At 34.2% G+C, this 18,150-nt stretch overlaps 2 protein-coding genes across 2 annotated transcripts; both read left to right on the top strand.

Annotated features, from left to right (window-relative positions):
- The first annotated feature begins 9,315 nt into the window (after window positions 1–9,315).
- LOC111880558 (ylmG homolog protein 2, chloroplastic) lies at window positions 9,316–10,796 on the top strand. The gene is made up of 3 exons (XM_023876986.3): window positions 9,316–9,753; window positions 10,067–10,266; window positions 10,368–10,796. The coding sequence occupies exons 1-3, from the start codon at window positions 9,433–9,435 to the stop codon at window positions 10,645–10,647; spliced, it is 801 nt and encodes a 266-aa protein (XP_023732754.1). The 5' UTR covers window positions 9,316–9,432; the 3' UTR covers window positions 10,648–10,796.
- Window positions 10,797–13,389: 2,593 nt separating this feature from the next.
- On the top strand, window positions 13,390–14,980 carry LOC111880569 (uncharacterized). Its single transcript, XM_023877000.3, has 7 exons — window positions 13,390–13,643; window positions 13,839–13,875; window positions 13,984–14,054; window positions 14,137–14,231; window positions 14,349–14,416; window positions 14,512–14,622; window positions 14,708–14,980. The coding sequence occupies exons 1-7, from the start codon at window positions 13,439–13,441 to the stop codon at window positions 14,838–14,840; spliced, it is 720 nt and encodes a 239-aa protein (XP_023732768.1). The 5' UTR covers window positions 13,390–13,438; the 3' UTR covers window positions 14,841–14,980.
- Window positions 14,981–18,150: the final 3,170 nt, after the last annotated feature.

Here is an 18,150-nt window from a genome sequence, read left to right on the forward strand (position 1 = left end):
TAGATCTCTACTACTATTCACACCTACTCATACTCGTCCCAAGTATTGTCTCGCAGTCCCCAAGTCCTAAATCACAAAAAAAATTTAACACATACGAATGTGTCCAATTAATCATACAAATTTTCCTAGACTAAATTAGGACTTCTTTCATGCACATCGTCACTCATCAATTCTACTTCAACTCGGTTGGTGATGGAAATTCCAGACGATGGGACAACTTCAAGAATTACACCAATCGTTCCATCATCCTGCCAATCGAAGGTGTACTTCAGGCGTATCGTACTCCTCCAAACATTCCGTTATTTTATCATACATATTCTAAAGGCAAGATACCACTCTTACAATATCTTATGATAGGTGTCATTCACTATCATAAGCCTTTCATTTCCTCCATTTACTCAATTCTCTACGATTCCTCTCCATAACGTTTTGTACATCCAAGCAGACATTCGGTGTACCGGGCGAGAATTTTAGATAAGAAAGCTTTATTTACGATAGACGTATAAATCTCCTTATCACTCCGAAACGTTTACATGCTAGTTCTAATACCGTAGTCGTACGCTTAGAATCCTAAACACATAAGGTTTCTAGACTCGGTCGGCAACAGACCATAGATCCAAACAAATAATATAATATATGGCAAACATATAGCATTTAGCACATAAAAGCATTTTAGGCAACTTTCCTAAAATATTCTAGTGCTCGTGTCTTAAAATATGGTAGACACTCGTCTCACAATCATCGCTTAGCATTATAAGTTTAAATCTAGAAATCCTACAAATTCCTAGTTTGCTTAAACTAATGCTCTGATACCAACTGTGACATCCCTAATTTCACGGCCAGAAAAGACCGATTTGTTTATGCTTTGCTTTATAAAATCAGACTAATCATTTGATTAAAAGAGTTGCAGAATTTGTTCCCAAGACAAAATTTGATAAGAATTTATCAAAGCATTTCTTTAAAGAAATGTATTTTCATTATATAACAAAATCTCGGGATGTCATGTTCCGATACAGACCAAAAGCATAAACATAACAAATTAGACCTTACAACAGTTATTTATGACTACTGGCCTATAATCCATTATCTCTCGTTATGTCAACCAACTTATGCTCTCGTGCCATAACCTGTAATACAAAGAAAACTGAGTGGGTCAGGCTTGGGAGCCTGGTGAGCATATAGGTTTTTTAACCCACAATAACATAATTATTAAATTTAATCATTAAACAATCAACCCAATTACCCATCCCCATTATCTTCTTTATTTCTTAAGGTTTTACCCTAAGAATCGACTATCCTTTATTCGTTCGTTCCTAAGGATTGACCTAAGGAATTGGCACGAAGTCCATTGCTGCCAAAGTTTATCTATCAGGTACTAAATCCATAACTATCAGGCGTTAACTACGTAGTCACCAAGGTTCACTTAACAAGCGCTAACTCCATAGTCGCCAAGGTTTACTTAATAAGCGCTAACTCCATAGTCGCCAAGGTTTACTCAACATGCACTAACTCCATAATCGCCAAGATTTACTCAACAAGCGCTAACTCCATAGTCGCAAAGGTTTACTCAACATGCATCTTTCATCACACATCAGCTATTCCATCTACCCATGTTCTACCCAACATATTTGTAGATATAAAGTACATATATATTTTAAATCATATACAATCCTGTATAAAACATTCATCCAACATCCATCTCAAATAAACAAACAATGTATAAACACATAACACATATTTCATAGCAAATACTTCATATCTATGTGTTAGAAGAAAGTAACTACACACTCACACCAAACATATACTTAATACATTCAAACAATACTTGTATTAAAATCTTGTTTATGAAAGGGACTATACACTCACTTGGTTAGACAATGCTCGGACAACACTACAACTCTAAGAGTAGAATTCTTTGGTGAAACCGAGATATCTTCACACACCGGGCTTCTTGCAGGCAGAGCTTCGGCTCGGAAAATCTTTTCTTCTCGGGATCCTCGGGCTTCGGGACTTGCTTCGGGTCTCGGGATGATACCGGGGATTCGGGGGTACTTCTTTTCACATAAATCGAGGTAATATGGGTGAGAGAAGGGTGAATTAGCAACCTTGGTTGGCTGCCCCTTCAAATTTATTTATAGGGCAAATTTCTCATTTTCCACGTCGTGGGCACTTCTTCCACGTCGTGGGCTTGTTCTTCATTGCGATGAATCTGGCAGACTCCAGGAGACGTCATAAAACATGCCACGTCGTGGGCACTGTTTCCACGTCGTGGCCATTGACACAGCTTTGGGGTTCGCGCCCTGAACTTCAGAAAGCCATAACTTTCGCATACAAACTCCGTTTTTGACGTTCTTTATATCGACGCGTAAGTGAGAATATGCTCTACAACTCTCATTTAGACTCCGTTGGCTAATTTTGATTTTATTTTTAATATATTATAAATATATTACTTTTATATTATTTTTAGTAGGTCGGGACAGGAAAACGCCATTAGAAATTCATAACTTCTTCATCCGACGTCCGTTTTTGTCTATCTTTTTACCCTTGGACTAACATCGACGAGATCTTCGATTCTCGTTTAGATTGTTTCGGCTAAAAATCACTCGATCTCATATTCGAGTATTCGGGCTGCATACCGCTAAGTCGAAACTTCGGAAAATCATAACTTCCTCATACGAAGTCAGATTTGGGCGTTCTTTTTATGCACGCTCTCGGTTTAACATATTCTACGACTTTCGTTTAGATCACTAAGGATATATATCGCTCTATCTTAAATTCATATTTTACGTCATTCAACGTCGTGTCGGTTCTGTCGCGAAACTTCGACAAGTCATAACTTCTTTGTTATAACTCGGATTTCGGCGTGTTTTATATGTACATAATCCTTGTAACATATACTACAACTTAGTTAAGAACTTAAGATTACTCCTTCTAAATATTCTTCCATCAAAAAGTCATTTTTGACGCTTATCGTCTCTAAATTGACTAGCCCTTATCTACAGGCGTTACATGGTATATGCAAAAACAAGTGTACAGATTCTTGGACATAGTTTTTTCAAAAACTACGTGATTGTATAGGCAATATGGAGGATTTTACAATTATATATGATAGGTCTTGTCACACCCCAAAACCAAGAACGGCGGAAACGTTCTGGGGCAGAGGACGTCATGTAATGTATCACAACAATGTAAAGTAGTAAACAAGCAACAAAATCATCCATTGCATTAATAGTATGATTTTAATTACAAGTGTGTTCTTTCATAGTATATGACAACATAATGAATAATCAAAATAAAAGAGAAGTCTTGACTGCTCCGTCTTCACAAAACCTGGTCGTCGTACATGTCTATTTGTGACCTGAGAATACAAGTTATTTTGAAAGCGAGTATCAGCCAAAAAGCTGGTGAATTCATAAGTATTAATGTGTCTTTGATTTGTAAAACTGTGAAGTAAAGACTTGTAAACATTTGGATAAAAGTTTGTATAAGTATGAAAATGTTTGTAAGTAGTCGAATAACGTTTGAAAACCCTAGAAAATCCCTATGATTTCTACTAGTATAAAATGTAGTCTTCTACCAAGACCCGACTGTTTTGAAAGTAGCCTTCTACCAAGACCCGACTGTTTTGAAAGTAGCCTTCTACCAAGACCCGACTGTACGACTATTATTATTATTATTCTAATCTACCTCATCGATCATGTGAATATGCCACATAGTAAAGGTATTAATAATATATTACCTAGAGTTTTATATCCTTTTGTAATTGTCGTAAGTACTGTAGTATTTGTAATAAGTGACTACTTTTGTACTATTTTGCCTAAATTGAGGGTTAACGCATAATATGATGGCTAGATCCCATGCTAAACGCTCCCTGTCAAGAGATTATAGGAGCCAAACATGACCCCTGCAATGATTGCAAGCCGCGAACATCCACATTACTATGATCACGCATACCCAATATAACTATCACAATGCATTATGATTCATTGGTATAGTTAGATCTTGAAATTGTTCCATGCTATAGCACCTTGTTATGTCTGTTCTGTTATCGTGTATTGTAATCGTATTTATGTAAGCGTATTCATGTAAGCGTATCTATGTAAACGTATTTATGTAAGCGTATCTATGTAAACGTATCTATGTAAACGTATTCATGTAACATGTAATGTACTAGTATAGACTCATGAATGAACTGACTCTTGTGTGATTCCTTGTACTTGGAATGGTAAGTGGTATCTCCTAACTATACCTATAATAGTTACTAATAATGTACGTGTGTAACCGAAAGTATGCCTTTGCTACCCAAAGGTACTGAACTGACTGAGGAAACTTTTATGTCTATATATGTATACATGCTATATAACTAATATTTAGACGACATTCGGACGACTAACCGATACCCTAAAGCCACATCCCAACGAGGAAAAGGAAATAAAGTGAACTAGCCTTCCTAAGTCCTTTAAACATTACTTATATAACTATACATATATGGGCATGCATTTGACAATATAAAAGCATAAAAGAAGTTTTGTAAAACCCTTGAAAAGTTTAATACTAAGAAACGATGATTTGATGTCAGTTTGTAAAACGATTTGAAAGTATTTTGTTTGATAAGACAGATTAAGTATAAGGAAGACCTTTGTTTGAAACTCAGTCGTAAAAGAGTTTAAAAGGAAACATACAGTATGTAAGACAGTTTAATAAATAGTTTTAAACATATAAAAATGTTTAAGAAAGTCATTTGAAGAAATCTGTTTGGTAAAACAGTTAACATATAGTAAATTCATTTGCATGCTAGTTATTAATCACATGTGATTGATATAATAAATAAACATGATTCAAGTTGTATTCCCCACCCCCCATAAAGCATTTATAAACATTTAAAAACATTTAAAAGGTTAATTAAGGGGTATGAACTCACCTGCAGTGAGTGGTTTGTTCGGAAGTGTTGGACAAGGTGCTTGGTGTCAAGTGAGGACTTGAACACACACAATGGTCCTAGTTATCATATAATAAACATATGTAATCTAATTAGTCAATTAATAACTAATTAATCAAGTTAAGACACCCTAGGTCATGGAAATACTTTGATTCAAGTGCTATAGGCACCAAAGGGTTGCACCTAAGGGTTGTATGACATGGCATTGGAGTTTACGGCCCATGAACCACCCCTTTATGGAGTTTACGGCCCATAACCATTTCCCCATGAGTTTAGGGCCGTAAACTCATGTTACTAAGTGCCAAATTGTGTTTTGAGGTCTTACAAGTCATGATTGGGCATCAAATGATCAAGTCCAAGCCTTAGGAAAGCATTAGGGGGATAATAAGACCACCTTGTGGAGTTTACGGCCAAATGACCATATTCTTATGTGTTATCAGCTGTAAACTCTCTTAGGGACATGTTTTTATTGTTGTTTAAGGTCTTAAACACTTCCAGGAAGGTTCAAGGTTGGCATCCAAGGCTTAGGAAGGGACTAATGTCCATTTTACCACTTAAAAAGGGGTTTACGGCCCAAGAACATCCTTGGCCGTAAACTCCTTTGTTCTTGTGTTATTTGATGATTTTCAAGTGTTATCAAGTTCATATTAAGCACCTAAGAAGCTAGGGCAAGTTGTACTTACAAGATAGAAGCTTGATTTGGTGTTTAAGGTCCAAGAACACTAGTGTGTGTTCTTGGTGTTTTGAAGATCTAAGTAAAACACAAAATTGAATGGATGAAATGATGTATAAACACTAGGTATTAGGTTATAACAACAATTCAAGTCGAGAAACACTTACATTTTCGGGAGATCGGGTGAAAGACGGGAAGATAGTTGAGAGAGAATAGAGGGTGTTCTTGAGAATTGAAGTGAAAAGTGAGGAGTTTGGGGAGTAAACCCATGCCTAAGGCATGAGTTCACGGCCACTAGGGAGTTTACGGCCCAAACTCTAGACGTTTGGCCGTGAACTCCTTATTAAGGTGGTATGTGCGGTTTTGCAACTCCAAGACTCGAGACGGTACTTCCTTTCATCCGTTCCTTTGAAGAATAAATACTAAAAACACTCAAACGGACTTTAAATTGGCTAAAAATTATTAGGAAATGTAACTGAATTTTAATTTAAGTGCTTGAATTTAAAGTTTGAACAAATGAAAATTTCAGGTTGTCATAGGTCTTCATTTATAGTGACATTTGTTGCCAACATTTTTCATCACGCTCATCATGGAATATGTGATGTCCTTTTGTATTTCAACATAGTAGTTAGATACGAGCAGAGTAAGACAATTAAAGGAATTTTTGGGAGTATTGTAGAGCCTATACAGTTGATGGTTTTAATGTTGCCATGGACAGAATGAGAAAGATAAAAGAACCAGCATGAGAATACTTACAAAGTATAAATCCTGAAACTTGATCTAGGGCACATTTTAGAGGCAACCAATACAATCTTATGTCGTCCTACCATATGGAATCCATAAATGCATTATCTACACATGCACATAAGGTGTCGTGTTGATTGACTTTTTTCGTGCAACATTGCAAAAGTGGTGGTTTCAAAGACATAACTTTGCAGGTAGTAAGTTGTAATATTAATGTTTGTACGAAATGTTATCAATCTTAACTGTGTAATTTTCTCTATTTTTTAACGGAAGCAACAACACTCACCCTTTGGGCTGGTGATATTATAAAATACAATAAGACTACTTTTACTAATTGGGATGTTCGCATGATCTCAAGTAAGAAATGCGAGATCAAAAAGGTGAGACAAAACGTCATTGTTCATTTCCAACAAATAACATGTACATGTAGGCATTTTAAACTTGACATCATACCTTGTGTGCATGTTATAAGAGTGAAATAGACCCGTACGGTTGGAAAATACCGATTTAGTCGAAATAGACTCGGGGTGAAATAGACCCAGGATTGAAATACACCCGGTACAACCTTGAGCTGATATATGAATTGAAATATATTCGGGGGTGAAATAGACTCGGTACAGCCTTGAGCTGACGTATATGTATGGTATGCGGTATTTTAGGGAACTTACTAAGATTTATGTTTGCAGTTTTTGTTTATCGTTTCAAGTATTTATGGTTCGCACGGGAAGTGCCCGATGTGACTGGGCAACATCCTCCAACGCTTTTCGCATTGACTATTTATGGTTTTACTGTGATGTTTAAATAATATAATCATTTTGTTTGGTTTTGGAACAACATGTTGTATGGTTTTAAGTGTTATTAAAATGAAAATTTTTCTATGAGATTTGGGATGTTACATAACTAAAGGTCATAGCTAAGTCAAATTCACATAAGTCAAGTAAATCCCCAATATTTAAATCCATTGACTCAACCTTTATATTTTTCAACTAATATCAATAAATTTGACAGTCAACTTATATTTTTTTTTTATCATTTTATGAGTGAAAGAAAAAAAAATCATATAAGTTAACTAAGAGAGTGAATGACTCAATACAGATTTGGTGTGAATCATGTTATGGATTTAACTTATTTATATAGTGGTTGAATAAAATGTTAGGTATGAGTTATATGTATTCGTAAATCGAGGAGTTATATTGATGTTAGGTAGGAATTGAATGGATTTATAGAAGAGGTGTAAGCATATGAATCGTTTTCCCCTTTTAAAATGGTATAAATATGCAATGGTTAGATTTGTGACCTCATTAAAAAAGAACATTTTTAATTCAAAAGAAGGGTTGTAGTCACAAACAAAATTGTTGTATTAATTTTGCCTCACCAACGACATTCCATAATTTGGTAAACTTTTGGGTTGGTTCAAATGGCTATGGGTTGCTGAGAGTGCAATACAAAGAATACAATGGCTTATATACGATTCATGAGATTTTTCTCTTTGCATGTCACACCACTCTTCTGGTACACATTTGTATATAGTATCAGAGCATTAGATCAGATCCAGAAAAACAAAACAAAACCCTAATCATCCCTCATGGACGGCGATGATGCCTCCAATAATAATAAGAACAAGAATGATGGAGAGTCAATTGATCACAACTCTCCCCTCTATCTACACGCTTCCTACTACCCAAAGCAGTTACACGTGAACGATGGGCTAACTGACAAAAATTATGGCGATTGGGAACAAGAGATGATGATTTTCTTGTTTGCAAAGAACAAAACCGGCTTCATCGATGGCACCATTAGAAAACCAGAGGTGAATTCCGACAAATATCTACTTGGGATGCGTTGTGATGCCATGGTCAAAGGTTGGTTGACCACCGCCATGGAGAAAGAGATTCATAACAACGTGAAGTACGCCAAGACAGCCACATAAATCTGGCAAGACTTAAAAGAACACTTTGGAAAGGAGAGTGCACCCAAGGCTTATGAATTGAAGCAGTCACTAAATACCACCCGACAGGAAGGCACAACTGTGTCAGCCTATTACACCAGATTACGAGTTCTGTGGGAGGAAATGGAGTCAATTCTTCCGACTCCTCGTTGTTCTTGTGATGACTGCTCATGTGGGCTCGCTAAGAAACTCACTGAAATCAAAGAAAAAGAGAGAACCTTCAAGTTCTTGATAGGACTGGATGACCAATCCAGATTTATCAAAACACAAATATTGGCTATGTAGTCAACACCAAAACTAAGTACCGTCTATCACCTTGTTGCTGAAGATGAGCAACAACGCATGATCACTAGTTCAAAGAAGCCTGTTCATGAGACTGCTGCGTTTCAAACCAGTTTCCAAGAGAAGCGTGATCAACAAAAGAACCAGCATGAAAAGAACCGGATGAAACCTGAGAAAAGCACTCCTCAAACTGGACCTTGTAGTCATTGTGGAAAAGAAGGGCACGTTAGGGAGGTATGCTTCAAAAGAATCGGCTATCCTGAGTGGTGGCCAAGCAAAGGAAAGGGAAATAAATTGAAACCAGGGGTAGCCATGGTCGAAACAAAATCATGCCCTATTCCAGGAATGACATCCGGACTACACTTAATGATTCAGTTTTATCAATCAACACGTTAGTGTGCAACTTTTAATCGAATATATGATACTTAAACGAACGGAAACCAAATTTGTTCTCTTGAAACAACTCAGACTTTTAGGCCCAAGTGTAACCGGATAGAACGCCCGTTGGCCTTAACGGACCGATTTTTGTAGGATGATCTGCAATTCACAACTTCTCCGTGCAATGTTGTCTAGCTTTGTCCTCAACGCCTTTTTGAGTTTTTGTGCACTTCTACTCGCTCCTACCATTGAAGGACTATATGTGTAATTCTATCGTAATCAAAAATTTTCTAGGTTTTATGTTATAAAATTCGGACGTATTTGACTTCTTTTTTTGGTTGGTTTTTAATGTTCATATGTGGCTCCAATCCTTACATACAATACATCACCAAATCCTATCTTCACCTCCACACTCCCTCCGTGGAGTCGTAGAAATTTGACAAAATTTCTGCTCATTACAGAATAGCAATGCATTCCTCTTCGTCTTCTACAAAGAATTCATGTGATGATAATCCAGCTAAGAAGACTGCCAATTCTTCCAACAAGTTTGTGATAATTGGACTACCTCTCTCCACACTCCACACCCCATCTCTCTTATTCTTCAAATCAACATCCCCCACCACCATCACTCATCTCCAAAAATTGGTCACCGAATCGTCCAACAATTTGATTCATAACCTCCACAACTCCATTGATAAATGCCTCAATTTCCTGCATCTCTTCGCTTCCGAAAATCCCCTTTTCGCCAAATTGCAATCTCTCTCCTCTGAATACCACAACTTCTGCCAGGTAATTTTACTCTTCTACCCGTGTTTTAGATCGATTACTCTGTAATTATTCAACGTATTTATAGTTTCTATGGAAAACGAGGTTGGATTGGAGATTTTATATCATAGAAGCTCTCATTAGTTCGCAAAATTGATATACACACAAAGCGAATCATTACCATTACAGTTGCTTCAGTAATTGCCCACCGCTATAGGTATTGGTAAAAAAAAAAATTTAAACAACACTAAATAATATAAGATCTATTTTGTATATCGGGTTAAATGCAAGAAATAGGTAACTTACCTTCATTTAATTGTTTATCATAATTCAATAGATTAACCGCAGAAACCAGAGGAATTTGAAGTCTGTGTGGAATCATGATTTTGCTGCAATTATCCCAGGGGATTCAGTGGCAGGGCTTGTGGTATCAAATGGTGTTCTAAATTTCTTGAACATTTACAACACTTTGTTGGTTGTAAGGCTTGTTCTTACATGGTTTCCCAATTCCCCTCAAGCCATTGTGAGTCCACTCAGGTAAATAAATAAAATTCTGTATTAAGTCAACAAAAAGAAACATCTTACACCATTAATAACAATTTTGTTTTTACTTTTTTTTTTTTTTTTTTTTTTTACAGCACTTTATGTGACCCTTATTTGAATATATTTCGTGGGGTGATCCCACCACTTGGAGGGACATTGGATCTTTCTCCCATACTTGCATTCCTTGTACTAAATGCATTAACAAGCACTGCTTCTGCACTTCCTGCTGAGCTTCCATCCACAGAAGCTTCATCATCATCTCAAACAAGCCCATCATTTCATACACAAATAATGTCTCACTTTACCTCCTCCCAAAAGAAATGGATGAAAAGGTTTGATACAAAAAGGTCAAACGGATCAAGCGTTGACCACTAAATCATGGGATAAATGATACAAAATCAAGTAATGAGTTGGAAACTTGTATAATTCAAGTTTTGATAGCCTTTTTGGTATTACTATGTATTGTGTATTTTTGTATTGGTAATCATTACTTCCATATTCGTATCATTGATTTCATTAGACAATGTGAATTTCTGCTGCACAAACTACTTCAACATGCTCAAACTTCGTTATGGTATAAGTACATAGTACTTAGCTTTCAATGATGGTTACACCTCCTTCTAAACTATACCTTTATTAATATATTGATGATTATATTTAGACATTTAGTATTAGCTATTATCAATTGTTTTATAGCTATGAAAATAAAATAGATGTCTTTTTAGATTATAATTTGAAACTTCTTTGGAGCCACAAAATCAAAATTTCGGATCGTGCCAACTATAATTATGTTGACATCCACAGGGGCAGAGCCAGGTTTTAACAATAACGGGGCTGACACCCTCACATTGTAATAATATTTTAAAGTATAATTTTACTAATACTATCATATTATGAAAATATTCTTTAGTATTATTAACCGGATGCAATAATGGGTCACACACATCTTCTATTCATTTGAAAAAAGAATTTTCTTGCTTGCAATTTACCCTACAAATTTATAATTACAATCAACCAAATTAACAAAATCATAATTAAATTATTAATTAGAAATTACAGTAAATAAAGTGTGCAATAAAAATTAAAATTTACCGTAAGAAAATTGAAATCATTGATGTAACAGTGTTGCCGACAATTATTAATTTAAAAATTAACCTCTTCGACAGCTACACATTATAAAGTCGGTATTTGCCTCATAATTTCCAAACCCTTATGACTCGTTGTTTTATGAATATATAATAATATAATAATAGTTGTATTTTTAAGTAATTAGGAGGGGCTTAAGTATTTATCACTAAATGGATATGAGATAGCAGTTTATCACTAAAGCAATAAATCTTATAATAATATACCTGCAATTTAAAAGGAGGTTGGAGGGGGCAGAGCACCCGGCACCCCACTTGTTGCCTCCGCCACTGGACATCCAGATAAACGTTTCCCTTTTCTAATCGTTATAATTTAATTAATAAATTAGACAATATTAAATGATTTTACAACTTAATATATAAGTATTCTGTAATACATGATTCAAATAAAGAAGCCCTAACTTATTATTTAGATCCCCAAATTACTTCTTAATCTAACCTTCTCTTCACGGTAATACAATAGGGAAGTGATTTGTACACAACAAATTTTTTCCGTACACAACAATTCATGCTTTATAGAGTTGTACAAATACAATATTTTAAAGCATAAATTGTTGTGTATGGATAAAAAGTGTTGTGTACGAATCAGCTTCCTAATACAATCAACAAATAGCCGGTTTTTAATGGCAAACAATAATATTTAATACATAATTATTATTTTTCAAAGAACATAACATATATACAAAAAATGTAAGGGTATGCATTTGCATACCCGTTGTATACATGAGATTGGTCCCTTGTTATAATGTTAAAATGAAATGAAAGGAGGTTTTTAGTAATTTGATACAACCAAAAATATAGTTTTACTAAAGTGTACACAGTAAAAAATATTGACAAATATGCGTTATTAAGAAAAACTATGTCATTTTCAATAACTAATTAACTATGAAATATTATTCATATATTAAGTTGATATAAATATAATGGAACCATATGATAAAAGAGACATTTATTAGAACCGCTTCATCTTAATCACTTATACTTGTGGATTACACGTGATAAAGTTAAATATAATTTTTGAGTTAGGTTTTACATTTTACACCATCTTTAAATTAACATATCAAGTAAATTATATTGATAATTCATAAGTTTTAGCATTAAGATGTTAATAATTTGTACTAATGTGGTATCAGAGACAAAACTCTTACACTAGCTATTATCCCACTCTCCCTCATCGTCGAGCCACTTTTTTCTCTCATCAACCACCTTTTTTTTCCTTATTCCTTCTTTACGACCAAACCCAAATTCCATCACGCATTAGCCATGAATAACATGAAAACTTTTATCCCTATCACTCATGAAAATGGAAAAAAGACAACATTCTTCATTGGTAGAATTGTTCAAGATACACTTTCATGCATACCAAATCATCAATCACATCCTCCCGACTCCCTCCATTCACAAAGACGCCTCCCCGTCCTTCGAAAAAGATACCAATTCTCTCTTCCTTATAATCAAGAAGTCAATTAATTCCTACATCTTCTTCCCCAATGTACCATTCCCATTTAATGGAATATTATTGGCTTTATATTCAATAATAGATAATTGGTGGCTCAATGGGTAACACTTGGGCATCCATAAGAGAGGTTTCAAATTCAAACATCAGGGATTTCAATCAAGGGTTGGCGAGGAAAGTGTGTGTGACACAATTCCAAAATGAGTTAGTATCATCGCCAAATACGAGCCCTCTCTTCAAATCTCGCAATATCAGGGAGCCACAGTGGACTGGACAACAGGAAACCCATTTAATGCTCTTGTTTTAAGAATATTAGGATTTAAATGCTTCGTATTATTGCTTATACAATGTTTTACGAATATTGTGATGTAACTCCTTTGTATTATTGTTTACCCAGTTACCCTTATGTATATGTATGCAAACTTGGATATATAATAAACGGATATGAATTGATACCGAGTGAAAGTATAAGGGGTATATATATAAATATGTGAAGGGGGAGGGAATGGAAATGGATAAGAGCCTTTTGAGAGAAGGAAATGGCGAAGTGAATTGAGAGAAGGAAATGGCGACAGCAAACACCATTTCGCGACTTGCCACTCACCAGTTCAACTCGAGGATTTCCCGACACATTGCGCCACATTCATCACCGGAGAGAAAGTTGAGAACTTTAACAGTGAGGTGCGCAGTGTTCCCTGAGGAACGGCGGGAAACTAGGCGACTCGTCTCCATCTCCGTCGTCCTCCTCCACTTTCTCTCTATCCCAAAAGGTACGCACTGTTTTGTTCATTAATTTACACATACGATCCATCAAGTAGCACACCGAACTCTCTGAAATAAGAGATGTCGATTATTGGGCAGCTTCCTTAGAGATTTTCAGTTGCTTTATAAATCGTAGCGTTTTGTTACTGTTTACCTGATATTCTGAACTGAAATTTGGCTTTCGAGCTTGAATTTGGATGCAGATGCGACAGCTAGCCCATTTGATAAGTACGTGAAAAGGTAATTAAATCCTAGACGATGATCTTAACTTTCGTCATTTAGATAAAAATCATGCGTAATTTATCTGTTCTTTTACTATTAAACCTTCATCTGAAATGTTTCATCTAGAAAAAAGCTTGAACCACTGGAGGCTTACGTCCCAGCCATCATCCTGACTGAGATGCAGATTGAAGAACTAGGTAACCCTATTTTCTCTACCTTCACCATTTTCATACTTGAGTTCACAAGTAGAGCAATGTATTTGATTGACACTTTATGTAGGTAAAACACTGGAAGCTGAGCAGCCTCAGTATGCTGCTTGCAGGAGTCTTTTACGTGCTGGCCCAGCAGCATCATTGAGAATGAACATTCGAGCAGTAAGTCCATGCTTTTTCTCAACTTTTTTTTGACTTAATCCAGTAAGCTATATATAGTATAGATGGTGTTTGTTTTTGACTTAATACAGAGGCTCTGAAATGATTGTGATTGTATAGGTTGCACAGTATGCAAATGAAGTTGGCAATGATAAAACTGCTTCCAATGATGTGGATCAATGTCTCAGGTAGCCCTTAATGTTGCCATTAAGTTACTTAATTTGTTCCTCATACCTTTTGGAAATTACCATTTTGTCCTCACTAATGGGCTTATGTCTGAAAGAGCATTGGAAGAACTTGATTCACTATTGCTACATGCATCAAGAAATGAACCCGGAGCTTCAGTTAAATCAATGAAGTCAAACATTGGCATAGCTGTTAGTGCATTAAACAGGTAATTTTACTATGGTAGTGTTTGGTATGATGGAATCAGGGAAGGAATGGAATGACTTATTCCATTACCTTGTTTATTCATGCAGCCTACTTGAGACTGTTCCTACAGACATACTGAAAAAGGGCAAGGCAATAGCCGATGCATATAATACACCAGAAGAAGATTTTGCACCTGAAAATTTGGACCCAAACTTGAAGCAGTTGGAATCAATACTATGAGTTTATGATCATGCAAGCTATATAATATGCCTATAGTTGGTATGTACAGTTTGTGATCAATATTCAATATTATGATGAGGCAAAATAGATATACATAACTATACTTTTACAATTACAAGATTTTCTAGATTACGTGTTTATATTTTCAGAAACTATATTATATCAAATCATGAAATAAAAAGTTTCATACAAAACAAAGAACTTATCAAATAGCCCAAAGTAGTGATATTTAGTTATTTAGCACATAATTAAATCATCAAATTGTTTTATTAAGGGTTAATGACTTGGAGAGGGTTAGGTACTATGCCCATGTACAACATTTAGTCCGTAAGCTATTTTTTGAATATGGTTTACCATTAAGCTTTTGGTGTAGGTTATGTCTGTTACATTGTTTATTTGAAAAAAAAAATATTAAATGTTAATTGTGTGGATAAGGTCAGTTAATTTAGAGAATAATGTACTATGCGTGACATATGTATTTAATCACTAGGTTATTTTCTGTACATGATTTCCTATTAAACTATAATTATGACTATGTATTAAAGGTAAATATTGATTTGACATTTGTTTATTATGTTTGGTGTATACATTTAATCATTAAACTCCTTGGAAGAAGGTTTAGGATATGCCATAACTCCTTGTAAAAGGTTTTACAAATAAGTTGATCAAAGAACCTACAAATTATTAGTATCTCATTTACACAACAAAGTAAGTTAGATGACTTACATACTAAATACTAAGTCTACAAATACATATTAGATCTATCTCAACCAACAACACAACAAAAATATTAACTCAATCACTTACAAATGAAGGTAAGGGGGAAGTTGGATGGTCGGTAGCTCCCAACATAGAGACGAGATATTGCTTCCGAAAAAAAAACATCCAACAGAAAAAGAAAATAAACATGCAGTTACAAATAAATATATAAAAAGTAAAAATTTGTAATCTTATCCAAATTGATGTTGCTCCTACATGAAATCTATGCGTAGAAAACGTCAGGACATTATGATTTTTTAAAATGGTATACGACTGAATGAATAGATCGAAAAATGAGAAAAAACAATAACACACTAAAAAAAGGTAAAGGTCTGTTAGTAGATGCTAGATCAACATTTTCTATAATACTCGATTATAATGACAATTTTTTAACAAACTAATAATATTTAATCGTAAATCGTAATACAAAAAATAGCTTTGTGACTAAACGTGTACATGGGGCATAATACGTTACTTTCTCTAGTCATTAATTATATCCACGTAATATATATATATATATATATATATATATATATATATATATATATATATATATATATATATATATATATATATATATATATATATATATATATATATATATATGGTTATAATGATAGTTTTTGAACAACTTGTGAGAGTATAGTTTAGTTACTAAAAATATATACACATGATATATATTTGGTTATAATGGTAGTTTTTGAACAACTTGTGAAAGTTTAATGGTAACCGCCTATACAAAATAGTTTTAGTGACTGGAAATATATACACAAGAATATAGTATATAGCCTTTCAAGCCATTTTTTTAAATAACTAACAAATATTCTATAAATCATACTCCTAAACTATATTGTTTGTCCACAATACGACTATCAAACCCTTATGGGAGATACATATTTTTTCTTCCAAACATGATATTTTTGTGATCATTGCATTGACAAGTTCATTTTAACTTAACTGTCAATATGCCATCAAAATGACATTTCATTATTGACAAGTTCAAGTACCTACAAGATACACGTTTTCTTTGTTTATTTTTGACTTTTTCATTATCATAAGCGTTAAAACACTTGGCTAGGTTGAATGCAGCCACAATCAAAAAGAAAAATAAATTAGCGGAATATATATATATATATTAAAAGTGGTTAAAAATTAGGATCAGTAAAATTTGGTTATTAGTGGTCATCATCAGATTAGTAAAACTCATCAAACGCTCGGGTTGCCAACGTCCCACATTGGCACTTGAATATATGTACATATGTGTCTATTAGTTACTATTAAATTGGTAAATAATATGACAAAAATCAATGATAAGCTATTATTAAATTAAAGTGTCTTACAACTTGTTATGCATAAGGTGCCTAAGATAGGGCACAAAACTGATATGAGCTTTATTTATACATGTTGTGCTTATCCAAAGCCTATAAATAATGAATGACAATTAAATTTGCATAATAAAATTATCATTCATTAAATTTGCATAATAAAATTTGACGATTTGAGGATGTAATATTTTATTTGCTTGTCCAAAGCCAATAAATAATGAATGGTAATTAAAGGAATAATGACTTAAAAAGTTAATATATTTTTCGATTTGTACATATTTGGTCACTGAGTTTTTTTTTTTTCGTTTACATTTACCCTTTTAACTTGTTAAACTGTATACATTCAGTCCTTATGACCAGCTACTCCAGGTTATCCGATAAAAATGACTTAATAGGGTAATATATTTCTCACTTTGTAAACATTTAGTCCTTAATATTTTTGTAAACATTTAGTCCTTAATATTTTTGTATACATTTAGTCATTTATTTATTATTATTTTTTTGCAAAATAAGTCATTTTTTTGTACTTATGAATGATTTTTTAGTTTTTTCTCACGAAATCTTACGTGAGACATTCATTAATAAGATGTATGAGGCTTTTGATGCTTATATCCATCGCGATCTCGACTACTTGGTTGGTTAAGTCATGTGTTCTGAACGTCATAACTTCTTCATATGATCTCGGATTTTAACGATCTTTATATCCATCCGTTCATATTTTAGTCTACTACAACTTTCATTTAGATTACTTTCATTTAAAAACAATATATTTTTACTTACGATTTTTATATCCATACGCGGTGGCGGATTTAGTATGGCCCTGGTGTTGCACCAACAACACCTGTTTTTTTTGTTCGCAGCGGAATTTTTTTTGTTTTTTTTACGTTTATACCTATTTTCCATGTATCGGCAACACCTATTTCATCTCGGTAACACCTACTATGTATTACTGCGTCTTCCTCTGTCCATACGTTTTTTATGAATGCATGTATGTATGTTTTTATATAAAATCGTTAGTAAAAATATATTACATTTTAACGGGAGTAATCTTAATGAAAATTGTAGTAGACTCAAAAAATGAACACGTGGATAAAGATCCTTAAAATCTGATATCGTATGAAGAAGTTACGATGTTCAAAATACAAGACCTAAGTCAAACCACAAGACTCACGCAACCAAGCAGTCGAGATCGCATTGGACATAAGCAGCAACAACCCCAAGCACCT

This window comes from Lactuca sativa, chromosome 5, assembly GCF_002870075.4.
Source record: "Lactuca sativa cultivar Salinas chromosome 5, Lsat_Salinas_v11, whole genome shotgun sequence".
NCBI classification, from domain to species: Eukaryota; Viridiplantae; Streptophyta; class Magnoliopsida; order Asterales; family Asteraceae; genus Lactuca; species Lactuca sativa.